The sequence below is a fragment of the Danio rerio genome, chromosome 7, assembly GCF_052040795.2.
Source record: "Danio rerio strain M-AB ecotype USA chromosome 7, GRCz13ab, whole genome shotgun sequence".
NCBI lineage: Eukaryota > Metazoa > Chordata > Actinopteri > Cypriniformes > Danionidae > Danio > Danio rerio.
In genome coordinates, this window is record NC_141027.1 from 59,582,275 (window position 1) to 59,596,603 (window position 14,329).

The 14,329-nt window shown below is 39.2% G+C and overlaps 2 protein-coding genes across 14 annotated transcripts in view; one reads left to right on the top strand and one right to left on the bottom strand.

Moving 5' to 3' along the window:
- Positions 1–6,460, top strand: part of dok1b (docking protein 1b) — a 31,850-nt gene extending 25,390 nt beyond the window's left edge. Inside the window, exons 4-5 of the mRNA NM_213088.1 lie at positions 1,287–1,459; positions 4,856–6,460. Of these exons, the coding sequence (NP_998253.1) occupies positions 1,287–1,459; positions 4,856–5,968 (1,286 nt within the window). The 3' untranslated portion in view covers positions 5,969–6,460. The remainder of the gene's footprint in view (positions 1–1,286; positions 1,460–4,855) is intronic.
- Positions 6,461–7,967: 1,507 nt separating this feature from the next.
- The window catches only part of m1ap (meiosis 1 associated protein), a 67,941-nt gene continuing 61,579 nt past the window's right edge, over positions 7,968–14,329 (bottom strand). For 7 of the 13 annotated variants that reach the window (XM_087258364.1, XM_087258365.1, XM_087258371.1 and 4 more), the window contains one exon: positions 8,108–9,708. In XM_087258364.1, coding sequence (XP_087114490.1) covers positions 9,574–9,708 — 135 coding nt within the window. In that variant the 3' untranslated portion in view covers positions 8,108–9,573. 13 annotated transcript variants of the gene reach the window in all.

The window sequence follows — 14,329 nt, forward strand, 5'->3', positions numbered from 1 at the left end:
ATCATTCACAATAGGCACATCACGAGTATACACAATGTTGAGCTTGGATTATGATTTAGTATTTCGTAAGTGTTTTTGAGGCCTGTGACTGAGGATTTTAAAAGCATTCAGGCATAAGAAGTTTTACCGTTTGAAACTTTGATAATAATGTGTGTGTGATTGCTGCTTCATGTGTACACTTGTCAGAGCTTGAAGGTAAACAAACAATGGTTTATCATAAGCATTTTATCGATAATTATTTACACAGTTGGTCTTAAGAAGGAACATAGAAACGTTATCTGACAAACATCTAGTGGCTAAATGTGTCTGGAAAAATATTCAAAGGCTTTTATTGTCATAAACCGTGCGGATGTAAATGCGTCTGAGTGTTCTGATTGGCTAAAGTAGACGTCTCATGTCAGCGCGTTCTAGACATGAACGCTCTCTTTCTGGCAAACTTCCTTCTGCGTTCAGACAGCGCAGCATTCCAGCAAATTCCGGAAAAAAACTTCTCTTACCGGAAAATTGCCGGAACAAATTTACCAGTATTTTTGAAAAGGGCCTGTTCACACATACAGACCTTTCCAGAGAGTTGCCGTTAATTTTCCGGAACGGTCTGTATGTGTGAAAGGGGCTTATGGGTATGTATAAAGAGTGTACAATATATAAAAGTACATTTGACATATATTTTTGTCATTGCTCCATGTAGAAAATACATGACCAATGCTGGCTAGATTACCAAGTTATTGTAGTCCATTTGAAATGACAGAACTTGTTTATTCCGTAGGTTTTAACATGTTAGCAGTGTAACTGCAAAGTATATTTGAATCAAAATGAAAAACTTGAACAAAGGTGATTCAATATTTGACTTGTTTAACAGTCTTATGAGACCACCAGCATTCACTGTTCTTAAACATTCACTGTCCTCAGTGAACTGTGCAAATATGCCGTTAAATGACCTACAAATTTACTTTTTACAAACTAAGTTCTATAAACAGCCATTCATAAAGATGAAAGAGACATTTTATAGCTCTCAGGGTTTTTAAAACATTTTCCGCAAGGATTTTTAGAATCTATAAATAGTAAATGCCACAAGACCTAATGAACACATATTATTTTACCATAAATCAACTTTAAATCTTAATTTTTTCCAGAAAACATGTCATTATTTACAACCCAGTACTGTATCGCACTTGCGATTAAATCTGAACTAAATCTGAAAAAAAAATAAAAATAAAAAAAAAAAATATATATATATATATATATATTAACACACACCCCTAACTTGAATCTATTCTGTTTTGCAGTTAATGAATTTTTGGTGACTGTTCAAAGGACTGAAGCATCAGAGCGCTGTGGTCTGTCTGGTAACTACTGGCTCAGAGCTAACATGGACAACCTTATCTTGAAGGATCCCAAGACTAAAAAGGATTTACTTATATGGCCCTACAAGCTTCTCCGTCGCTATGGAAGAGACAGAGTGAGTTTTATTGTCAGAATTTGAAGTGCATAGTGAGATTTCAAACCAACATGAAATCAGTGTGGAGTGCTAAAAATTGAATGCATGCCGTTTAATGCAACTGAATCTCTTCTGTTGGAGCATAATAGGATATCTTCAACATTCATTACAGAAAATTTTACATGCAGAGCACTTAACCCTTCATTGTTGAAGACAGCTGACCTCACACTACAGATGACTTCAAAAGCAGGAACTGTTGTTTCCTTTCATTACTATAGAAACTGCTTTGCTACAGGAAGCTGGCCTTCCTCTCTCCCTTATGAGTAGGCGGAAGGCAGAGCTAATGCAGTGAATGACTGCTGAATACAGGTCATGATGGTTTGAAATCATTATAAGCCCAGTGTCCTGGGTCCATATAGTGTCGGATAATTCATTAAATATAGTTTTCGTGTAGTTTGCTGCTAGACTACTTGTACTTTTGAATGTGTTTTATTCACTTTACGTTTTACAGGTATATTATCCATCTTTAAATGTCACACATTCATAAAAAAGTCATATTTCCATTTCGTTATGAGAGGTAAATGAGTACAATATCATAAAAATAACAATTCTGAAAAGGTATTGCTCTGAAATAACTGCTGTAATTCTGCTTAGACACATCGATTTTGATTTTAGTTTTGTCTGTAATGTTACAATGTTAGAATATCATGTGACCTAAACCCAGGGTTCATACGATTATGAAAAACCTGGAAAAGTCATGGAATTTTGACAAGTTTTAGAAAAACAGAAAAACCCACAAAGTTTTGGAAAAGTCATGGAAGACAGATATCTGTATACTTGAATATAGTTAGCTGTCTTGACTTCTATTCTGTCCTTGGCCAATCACATACTCACATTATCAGTGCGGTGTAAGCATTAGGCATGAGACGATAACTGTGTTCAAGGAAAAGTCAAGGTTCTAAAACCGACAAAATTTTCTGTAATACCACTTCTAAGGTATGAGTAAAAGTTTTTAAGGAAAACAGTATCTTCAGCAGAAAAAGATATCCAAAGATGTCGTTTTAAATAAATAAAAAAAAATTATTGAATATAATATATTTTAGAGCTGTAATCTTAATACCGTTAAATTTATATCCAAGGTTACCATACCGTCAGAATCTTATACCTACCCATGCCTAGTAAGCATTATCTTAATAAATTTGACATAAATAAAACGTGTAAATATAAATTTGGAATCACAGTGGTGCAGTGTGTAGCACAATCGCCTCACAGCAAGAAGGTTGCGGTTTCGAGCCTCGGCTGGTCAGTTCACATTTCTGTGTGGAGTTTGCATGTTCTCACCGTGTTCGAGTGAGTTTCCTCCGGGTGCTCCAGTTTCCCCCACATTTGCAAAAACATATGCTATAGGTGAATTGGGTTGGCTAAATAGTCCATAGTGTTGTGTGTAAATGATTGTGTATGGATGTTTCCCAGTGATGAGTTGCAGCTGGAACGGCATCCGCTGCATAAAACATATGCTGGATAAGTTGGCATTTTTTCTGCTGTGGTGACCCCAGATTAATAAAGGGACTAAGCCGAAAAGAAATTAATGAATGAAATATATATTTAAAATAAACAGATTGTTGCGTGTTTTATGCAATGCTGTAATAAATTTGAACACGCAGTTTTTCTTTTGCTACATACAGTATTTGTAGACATTGCATAAAACATTAGGCTTACTTAAAATTTACTTGAAAGTCTTGAAAAATTCATGGAGTATAAGAAGTAAAAATGTGTATGAACCCTGTGAACCCTTTTTTATGTTTCCAACAATGTCAAACTGCATGGCCACATTCACTATAGTTCTTTTCATAGCCTTTAATACGAACATTTATCTATTTATTTTCCTGCGGCTTAGTGTCTATTTCAGAGGTCGACACAGCGAAATGAACCGCCAACTATTCCGGCATAGGTTTTATGCAGAGGATGGCCTTCTAGTTGCAATCCAGTACTGGGAAACACTAATACACTGTCATTCACACACACACACTCATAAATTACAGCCATTTTAGTTTATTGAATTTATGTGTTTGGACTGTGAGGGAAACCGGTGCACACAGAAGAAACCCATATCAACAGGGGGAGAACATGCAAAATCCATACAGAAACGCCAACCGACCCGTCCAGGACTCGAACCAGTGACCTTCTTGCTGTGAGGTGACAGTGCTAACCACTGAGCCACTGTTATTTGTTATAGGATTCGGCGATCTCCAAATTTTTAAACCGTCAAACCTCCTCCCTATTTTACCTCGGTATCCGGTATTACTGTGCATAATTCAAAAAAATTTTGACGTAAGGCTCAGACAGCATCACCAAACTGTTGGCTTGTGTCTAAACTATTCAGAAACAAAACACCATATATGCGACCTTAGGTTTGCGGTCACCTGTTTGTCTTTCGCTCTCTCTCATTCACACAAGCATGCACGCACACATGGAGAGAGAGAGAGAGACGCCCAGTAGCACGCTCTCTCTCTCTCATTCACATACACACACATAGAGATCACCAAGCAACACGCAGCATCAAGCTCTCTCTCATTTACACACACACAAACAGCATCCACGTCGATGCGCGCGTGCTCGGGAGCGATATTGTAAGACTGCGCACCCGCTCCCTTTCCAATTACACCAGATTTACCGACCGTTCCTGCAGTACTGCAGCAGGAATGCAGACCTCTAGTTTGTATTTACCACTTCTCTCTTCTCGTTCGGTCAAAACCTGACATACTGCCAAACTGCTGGTCACTTGGTGAGCGACTCGCCATCTTACCTCACCTCTCTCTCTCTCTCTCTCTCCTCCACACTGTCCCGTGATGACAATTACGCATACGCATTTGTTGGCATTAAGTAAATAATATTTATAATTTCATACTTGTCTCCTATTTTAGTGCATTATTTTTATGATGATATAACAGTATTGAAACTGACTCCGTTGCTATTTTTAGATTCCGTGGTATACCATATTACCGGCCAAGCCTAATTTGTAATTACCAACATTGGGCAGGATGTTTTTTTTATTCAAATATAAATATACTATTTGATGTATGTCCCAAATAAAGGGTTATTTCACACAAAAATTTATATTTAAAAGAAGATATTTTGAGAAAAGCTGAAAACCTTTAACTGCTGACTTCCATAATAGGAAAAACAAATACTTTACAAGTCAATGGTAACAGGTTTCCAACTTTTAAAAAAAATATCTCCTTTTGTGTTTAACAGAAGAAAAAATCTCAAATGTTTGAAACAAGGGTGAGTAAACCTTTTTTTTTTGCGTGAACTGTCCCTTTAAGTCACAAAGACAGGTTTGATTTTATTTATGTTGAGTGAAAAAATTCAAGAAATGTCAGAAACAAATTGTCGCATTTCTTAAATGTTCTGCAGGTTATGTTCTCCTTTGAAGCCGGTCGACGCTGTGAATCTGGCCCAGGGAACTTCACTTTTGAGACAAAGCAGGGAAACGAGATATTCCACATTGTTGAGGAATCCATTCGTGAGCAGAAAGCCCAAGCTGAAGAACGACACCAAAGCTGTCCATCATTAGACTCTGACTGCCCAGCTCTCCAGCAAATTCGTGCTGCCATCTCAGAAGCAAACAGTCGTGAACCAGATGGAGATTCTGGTGGTAGCAAGCCTGGGTCCGCAGATGGTGTCTTTGGTCGTAAGGAGAACGATGGGAAAAATTTAAAGGTCCGAAGCCTTCCAGAGCCACCACCCCCAGTTGGTGGAACCCCACCTCGTTCTCCCATGCCTCGTGGCTCCAAAAATCAGTTAGATGAGCAAGCCAGTCTGTATTCAGAGCCTGCTGACTCGGTGCGTGCACCACCAAGTCTAGGAGACTGTTTGTACTCAGACCCGGTGGACAGTATCAAAGTCATGCCCCTTCCGAACTCCCGCATCAGACCGGCTGGTGAGGAGGGGGGAAGCCACAACCAAAGCATGAAGCCTGATCCTTTCTACTCAGACATCTATGATCAGATCAGTCTGGACTTGATTCAGAAAACAATGGCATTGGGACTGGATGGGCGGAGCAGGCACCCAGCAGATGGTGGTCCAACAGAACACATCTACGATGAACCAGAGGGACGAGCTGGATCTTCACAGCCCGTTATCACGCTTTATGATGAAGCACGTTTGGATGCGCATTCCTGGAGAAACAGGGCAAGGGAGGAGTCTCAATGTCAAGAGATGGCCCAACAGCCATTGCCAATGGCCAGACCAAAAGGCCCAAAACCTGTCACAGCACCCAAACCAGGCAAAGTATCACTGGGCAAAAAAGAGCCTCCACCGCCGCCTCAGATTAAAGGCAGTGCTAACCTGAACAACAATAACAGTAGCAAAAGATACGATAACATGGAAGCTGGTAGAAGAGATGCTGGTGCAGGAAACAACATGGAGCTTTACAGTAAAGTATCTAGACATCAACCACCATCAAATGTGTGGCATCCTAGCATGCAGTCTCCAGACATCATCTATGACAACTTAGGTGACATTTGACATTTAGGCAGCACGGTCTGCTTTTCCTTAGCCCTTAGAAAGCTGTGGATGAAGGACATGCATCTCATGGTTAAAAAGGGAAGTCCCAGTGTGTGCGAATGAAACTGTAGTCACTGACTGTCAAAATGAATGAGATCTAAGATTATAGTGTTTTTGCTCTCCAAAAGGGCTTGTGCTACAGTTTGCACTTCTTGGGCAAAGCAGGCCTGTAAATCTGCGTCTTTGCCTTTCATATCAGAAGAGATTTTAAAGCACTTGTCGAAACACTCGGTTCTCCTGCTTGGGCCGTTTTGAATGTTGTTGAATGAACATTATCTGACAAATCCAGTTTAAAGGTCGAAGTGCAGAGAAAAAGGTCAGTTATTGCACATACAAGGAGATTGTAGTAAATGTATACTAATCTACTGCTGTGTGCGTGTGTTTTATATGTACGTGAGTAAATCAGCAGCTGTGCTGTTGTTTAACATAATGATAATTAAAAACACAGTAGCAGAACACACTTGTTATCCTTGCTTATATTACTGGCATAAGCACAGAATCCATAAAAAGGGAGCATGAAATCACCCTTTTTTCTCCAGTGTTTGCTAGATCTGAAAAGCATCTGACATCTGAGGGATAATCCTGATGCAAAGTGAATATTAAGCATCTGTGTAAAACAGTGGCCTTACTTCAGATGGGAGTTAAATGTTGGCTGAGTATGTGTCTGCCTGGCAGCGTGTGAAGAAACAGACTGTTCTCTGTCCTGTTTTCTTTCTCGTTCGCACTCTCACTCATTTCCTTTTGTCCTCTCTCCAGTCTTTTCTTCCACTTTTTTCTCGAGTGGACCGCCACATCTGATCTATTCATCACATTCTGGTATATTTTTTCAACATTTAGTGCTCTTAAGCAGAAAAGCAGTAACTTTGTTGAGTCATTCATCTTGAAAGAATGCATTCATTTGGTCCAAGGTTTGGCTTGCTTAAAAAAAGAAAACTAAAACAAACAAAAAAACATTCTACCATCACTAAGTGGGAAAATTTAGCAAAAAAGTTTGGAAAAGGAAGTGGATGGCAACTCTTTTCCTTTATCATCATTTATTAAATTTTCAGAAAGTCTTTTGAATGACTTGTTGATGGATATATTACAAACACACTGAGTAAATATTGGAGACATTTTCGATGTGAACTTGGGTCATTGTACTGCATGCAGATGCTTTCTATTTAGAGATCCACGTTACCACTTATGCTTTAAATAGTACATGGGTGTTAAAGAGGTTTCCATTTTGGCAAAATGGTGTACACTGGTTCAGTTTGGATGCACTTGTCATGCTGTACTAGTTCCTGTTTTCTTGGATGTTCCGTTTATGTTGTCATTCCATTGGCCACTTGATGCTTGTATAACCAAACAGAAAACAGAACTAAGCTGTTGTTCTCTGAAGTGTGAAGCAAATGATGGGAAGTATGTTTGTTACTAAAAAATCTGTTACATCTTTCAAACAAAATAAATTCAAAATGATTTCAGTTTTTGAAATAAAATCTGCACAGTACTTAAAGTGTACATCAGTGGATGGTTTCTATATTAATTGGCAAATGTGTGTTTTCCCCCGGGTTCCCCCCACTATCCAAAAACATGCAACTTTAGTTAATTGACTAATCCAAATCGGCACCATATACATGCTCCTAGTAAGTAATCTCTTAAGAGCACTCACTATCTGTTCATTAGCTACTACAGCAGGGAAATTCTCGAGATCTACCTGAGCTCAAACTCCCCTATCACCTTGCAATGGGTGGGAGCCTCGGGTTAGAGGATTTTATGAGCTCAGGGCTCTCTCCCGGGACAGCATGCCAAACAAGCTTTATAATTAATCATCAGCTAAGTGTGAACTCTTGAAACGATGTTTGTCATAAGCTTGCATAAAACACTCCATTCAAGTAAAGTGTTACCAAATCATTTAAAAACATTTATAGAAGGAATACCAATTTGCTATTTATAGCCAAATGCTAATGTAAACAACACCTTGTTTATAAAGATTCATTTTTTATTATTATATAATGTGTAGCTTTACGAAAAAAATACTGGAAGTACAAAATTGGAAAAATATAAATAATTCCAAAACTTTTAAACAGTACAGAACAACTTTTGTAACCAGTAAGAGAACTGTTTCATTTATTAAAGTCAATTATTTATTGATTTGTATTTTCAACAATGTTGTAAAAAGCTGAACTTGATCTTGACCCAAACGTCTCACACTTAAAACGTTAGCAAGTAGAGGAAAATGTAGTTTGTAAAACAATTAAACACTCTTTTCTAACTACTGAACAAGACTGTAAACATAAAATCTGAAAAAATGGGAGAATGCGAGATCCTCTCTCCGTGTCTGCTTTTTGTGCTGTTTACACAAATGAAACCTCACCATGACGTCACAAAGACGAGATGTAGGCGGTACCAGGTGGGTGGAATGGCAGAAAGCTTAATGAGGCAATACTACTAAGAGAGGACCATTGAGTAATATTTCAGCTCTGACATCAGTCTGCTTTCAGAACCATTTCCCTCAGCTCCCACAAATTTTAACCAGTGCCTCCAAAGCTGAACCTTGTTCCTCAAGGTCATGAGGCTACACAGAGTGACCGCTTTCTTTCTTTTCCCTTCACTTTGCTCTCTGTAACTCATCGAAGGCCTCAAATTCCTGTTCAGCTGAGCACAGTGTGCCTCCCTTGTGGCTGTACTGGATGATTCCATAAGGGAAGACAATGACTCTACTTTTCCTCTACTCTGGCCTTCGTCCTCCTCAACTCTCTGCAGAGACTTCTAGCCACAGCATTTACACTGAAAAGGCAGTTTGCTCTCTTTTTTATTGTCATTTAAAAAGTCTGTGGTTTAGTCTTTGAACCCCACAACTATACTGTTTTTTTTTCCCCAGCCGCAGTGCAGTCTTTGTTAAACTATACAGCATGCCGGTAAGTTTAAGAGTGAAATCATGCTAGTTATTATGTTTAATTGCAAACATTTGTGCTAAATTTGCAGTATCGGTCAAAGCTGCTGACGTTTTTATTTAAATATGTACTGAGGTTACTTAATCTGGGCTGGGGTTTTTTATACGTACTGTAAGGAGATACATAAATGTGTGCTATTGCACCATTTAAAGAATATAAAATCACATGTGAGGAATAAGAAATAACTTTCATGTTTTATTTCAGGACCTACTGAAATGTTTGTGTTTTTTTCCAATGAGAAATCAGTAGTCACTGTTTTTGTAGGTTTGTTTCAATTTGTATGTCTCTTTGTATGGTTAACGTGTTTGTTAGTTACATTTTTAAACACAGTAAGAGAGAAAGGGATGTACAGAAGTTAAATCCATTACTGTTCCTCACACTGTACAGTGTCATTTAAATAGCAAAGTAACTATGAATAACCTCAAACATATTGTAATTGGTCTGTGCAAACAATGTGTACAATAGCATATTCAGTCAAGTGCATGCATGGAACATCCTGTCTTGCAGTTTAGAAACGACTGCTCTAACTTCTTGTGCACAACAGTCAATGTCAATGTGCTGTGTTTCCTCACACAGTGAAAGGTTTCTTCACTTTCTTTCTCCTCACTGAATCCTAAAAGGATCTCCCTCCTCTTAACTGTCCTGGAAAAAGGCAGCAGGGACACAGAGTCGGGAGTGGTGGAGAGTTAGTGAAGGGCGAGGCATCTTTAAAGGAATAGAGGGCAGAGGGGTCACTGTGGCTCGTGCACGACTCTGAGACTGTCGACCCTGCTGACCATAAATGACAGAAGAAAAAAAGACGAGTAAACAAGATGAACAAATAATTCTGGAACAATGATTAAACGCTATCACAGTTTTCATACTTTTTATAACTGCAAATTTATAAAAGCTCAACCAAACCAATGACTACTATTTCTGTTTTCTAAAATGCGATTTTGCTTCTCCTACATTTACATTTACATTTAGTCATTTAGCAGACGCTTTTATCCAAAGCGACTTACAAATGAGGACAAGGAAGCAATTTACACAACTAAGAGCAACAATGAATAAGTACTAAAGGCAAGCTTCAGGTCTGTAAAGTCTAAGAAGGGAAGTGTTAGTAGTTTTTTTTTTTTTTTTTTTTTTTTTTTTTTTGTACAATTAGTGTGATATTCAAAGAGGCAATTGCAGCTTAGGAAGTGAAGTGGAGACTAAATAGTTGAGTTTTTAGTCGTTTCTTGAAAATAGCGAGTGACTCTGCTGTTCTGATGCAGTTAGGGAGTTCATTCCACCAACTGGGCAGATTGAGCGTGAGCGTTCGCGAAAGTGATTTTTTCCCTCTTTGGGATGGAACCACGAGGCGACGTTCATTCACAGAACGCAAGTTTCTGGAGGGCACATAGATCTGCAGAAGTGAGTGCAGATAAGAAGGTGCTAGGCCAGAAGTCACTTTGTAGGCAAACATCAGAGTTTTGAATTTGATGCGAGCAGCAACTGGCAGCCAGTGCAAACGGACTAGCAGCGGAGTGACATGTGCTCGTTTAGGTTCATTGAAGACAACTCGTGCTGCTGCATTCTGGAGCAGTTGAAGAGGCTTGATAGAGTTAGCTGGAAGCCCAGCTAGTAGAGAGTTGCAGTAATCCAGTTTGGAGAGAACAAGAGCTTGAACAAGGAGTTGAGCTGCATGTTCAGATAAGAAGGGTCGGATCTTTCTGATGTTATAGAGTGCAAATCTGCACGATCGAGCAGTTCTAGAAATGTGGTCAGAGAAGTTTAGTTGGTCATCAATCGTTACTCCAAGGCTTTTCACCATTTTGGATGTAGTAATGGTTGCCCCATCCATCTGGATTGAAAAGTTATGGTGTAGAGTCGGGTTGGCAGAAACTACAAGCATTTCCGTTTTTGCGAGGTTCAGCTGAAGATGATGATCTTTCATCCAGTGTGAAATATCCAACAGGCAGGCTGAGATACGAGCTGGAACCGAGGGATCATCAGGATGAAAAGAGAGGTATAGCTGGGTGTCATCAGCATAGCAGTGGTAGGAGAATCCATGTCTCTGGATGACTGGTCCTAGAGATGATGTGTAGATGGAGAAGAGAAGTGGCCCAAGAACAGAGCCTTGAGGTACCCCAGTGTTTAGATGCTGTAGGTTGGACACCTCTCCCCTCCAAGACACCCTGAATGACCTGTCAGAGAGGTAAGATCTAAACCATTGTATAACAGTGCCCGCAACGCCCAGTGACTCAAGCGTAGATAGCAGGATCTGGTGGTTGACAGTGTCAAAAGCAGCTGACAAGTCCAGCAAAATGAGGACTGATGATTTAGAGTCTGCTTTAGCCAGTCTGAGATCCTCCACGACCGAGAGCAGGGCAGTCTCAGTTGAGTGGCCTTTCTTAAAGCCGGATTGCTTGTTGTCCATGAGATTGTTTTGAGTAAGAAAGTCCAGGACTTGATTGAACACTACTTTCTCCAGAATCTTGGCCATGAATGGAAGCAGGGATACTGGTCTGTAGTTTTCAAGTAGCGTATGGTCCAGGTTGGGTTTCTTTAGCAGTGGGGTTACCCTAGCCTGCTTAAATGTAGTGGGGAATAAACCAGAGTCAAGAGATGTGTTAATTATGTGAGTCAGTGTTGGTATGACTGCAGGAGAGATGGCTTGCAAGAGATGAGAGGGAATGGGATCGAGTGGACAAGTGGTTGCATGGCTAGATAGCACAAGTTTGGACACCTCAGACTCAGAGAGCTGAGAAAAAGAGGTGAGTGTGTGTGGTGTTGGTGTTGTATCTTGCGTGTTTGTTGTAGGTGCAGCAAATTGAGCACTGATTTTTGCAGTTTTGGTGCAGAAGAATGTAGCAAAGTCATCAGTAGTAAGTGTGGAGGATGCGGGTGGAGGAGGAGGATAGAGGAGGGAGGAAAATGTTTTAAAAAGTAGGCGAGGATTAGTGGCATTGTTGATTTTTAGACGGTAATACGTCTGCTTTGCAGAAGTAACCTCAGCTGAGAAAGAGGACAGAAGAGTTTGGTATGTTAAGAGATGTGCAGGATTTTTAGTTTTCCGCCAAATTCTCTCTGCAGCCCGAAGTTTTGAGCGATGCTCACGGAGAGCATCCGAGAGCCAGGGTGCAGGAGGACTGGCACGGGCTGGCCTGGATGCAAGAGGACATAATCGGTCTAGACATGATGCTAGTGTGGAGCAGAGTGTATTAGTGGCACTGTTCGAATCAGTTCGAATCCTAAATTCAGTACTTTGCATTCAGAAAGTATTTACAGTGATTCCGGTTTTGTTATGCTACAGCCTTATTTCAACATTGAGTCAATCATTATTTTCCTAAAATTCCACAACTAATATCCCAGAAAAGTAATGTGGAAGAAGATATTTTACTGTAAAGAAGTCTGAAGACTTTACAAATGTTTTAAAAGCAAGCTTGTTTCAGTTGGTACCTAATCTTGTCTATGCCATTATTATGATCAAACTACTAAAGAAAATTACAAGCCTTTCCAGCAAGCACAGGACATCAACATAATGTCAGATTGATGTTGTACCCCAACATCATGGGAATGTTGCATTTTGTTTTGAAATGAAAATTGCATTGACGTCCATGTCCAAGTACCAACCTAAAATCGACTGAATATCAATGTCTAGTGATGTTACAACTTGACGTTGTGTGGAATTTACCACTATGACGTCTGGGTTGAATGAGTACATGTCAAAGTTACTCTATATTCATGCCTTACAGACATACAAAACATCAATCATGAAAAGACTATATATACCATAGATAGATGGACAGACAGACAGACAGATAGAGAAAAGATACATGCTGTCTGTCAGCTAGCTTTCTGTGTGTACACTTCAGATGCATGCGACCAGAATACAATTTTTCAGGACTCAGAAGTTTTGTCTACCGGATGCAACGGCCATGCAACAACAGCTGATGTCTACTGGACACAACAACAGGAACATTAGAAAGGAACATTCTCTTTTACCAGAGGTACATCCAAAAACAGGGCATCAGTTTTTCTGTCTGGGATTTGATGTTTCACGGTTTACAGCGTGTTTATTACTAGAGCTGCCTTCCACTAAAGTTTTTCCTGATTAGTAGTTGTCCATTTTAAGCCATTAATAGACTAATCAAACATTGAAATCATAACAATGACCACAATAATTACCTACATCACCTAATTGAGGCTCAAGCACACCCATAAAGCTTTTCACAGCACACTGGCAAAAGAAATGATTGTGAATGCATAAGGGGAAAGCTTGTGGAAGCTACATTGACATTGAGCTACATTAGTAGTCATGCACTGCTTGTCTACAGTTACACATATTCAACTATAAGAATGAGTTCTCTGACGTAGTCAATTTTCAGCCACATTTGATGAGCTTAAATTCAAACCCGGTTTGAGTGTAAAACTTTACATGGAATCAACAGCTAATTTAATTCTCAAAAATGGATTTTTAAGGTACAATACTGTGCATCATCTATGGAGTATTGAGCTTAAACTTCACAGACACTGGTCCTCTTTTTAAAAAAATATAATTTAGTCATGTGAGGTTCACGTGTTCCATTTCCACTGAACCGGAAGTTTTTTGTATTATAAGAAATTATACTGTAGTACTTTGTCATCATTGACAAACTCTATTTATTGCTGGAACTGACATGCTTGACATAACTTCTCAAGTCACAAGCAGAATGACTACGTTTCTATGTTTTAAATTTGCAAATGTGTCTATTTATGACAGTGACATCACACTAGTGGTCGGAAAATTGGTCATGTAGAGTCCAAGTGTAGCAAGCTTTAGAATTGAAACAAATTTATTTGTATTGCTCTTCATCTTTTACACTCCCCTTTGCTGTTTTTGTCTTCCTCTTGTGTGGTTGTTTTAATATTAGGCTACTGTCTGGTTTTGTTTTTTACTCTCTGGAAAAGTCCCTTCAAACAAACAAACATGCATGCACGCACACACAATAATTTTTCAATTCAACCATTTGATACAGCTATTGTAGAGTTAACACAAATATGTTTTCTCTATATTGTATTAATTGCTGTATGTGGGCAACTGGAGCTAATACAACCTAGCTAAACTGTTTAATTATGCATTTATGGCGCATAACTTTATTTCCTAACGTGTAAGAGAGAATAACACTCATGTTCCATGCACCGCACGCCTAGTGTCTCTGTTGAGACATTTTATAAAGCAGCAATCTGGTAAAATAAGCAGGTAGGAGGCAGCTCTGTCAATTCACCTTTTTATTCTGAGATTCATACATGAGCAGCCCTTAACAAGACCAAACCACTGGGGTGCTTCCTTTACACACCATTCTTGTTGATGGTGACGGCCAATATTTTTATAAACCAAGGAATAATGGACTTAAAACACAGATGCCAACTTTAACACAAAAACAAA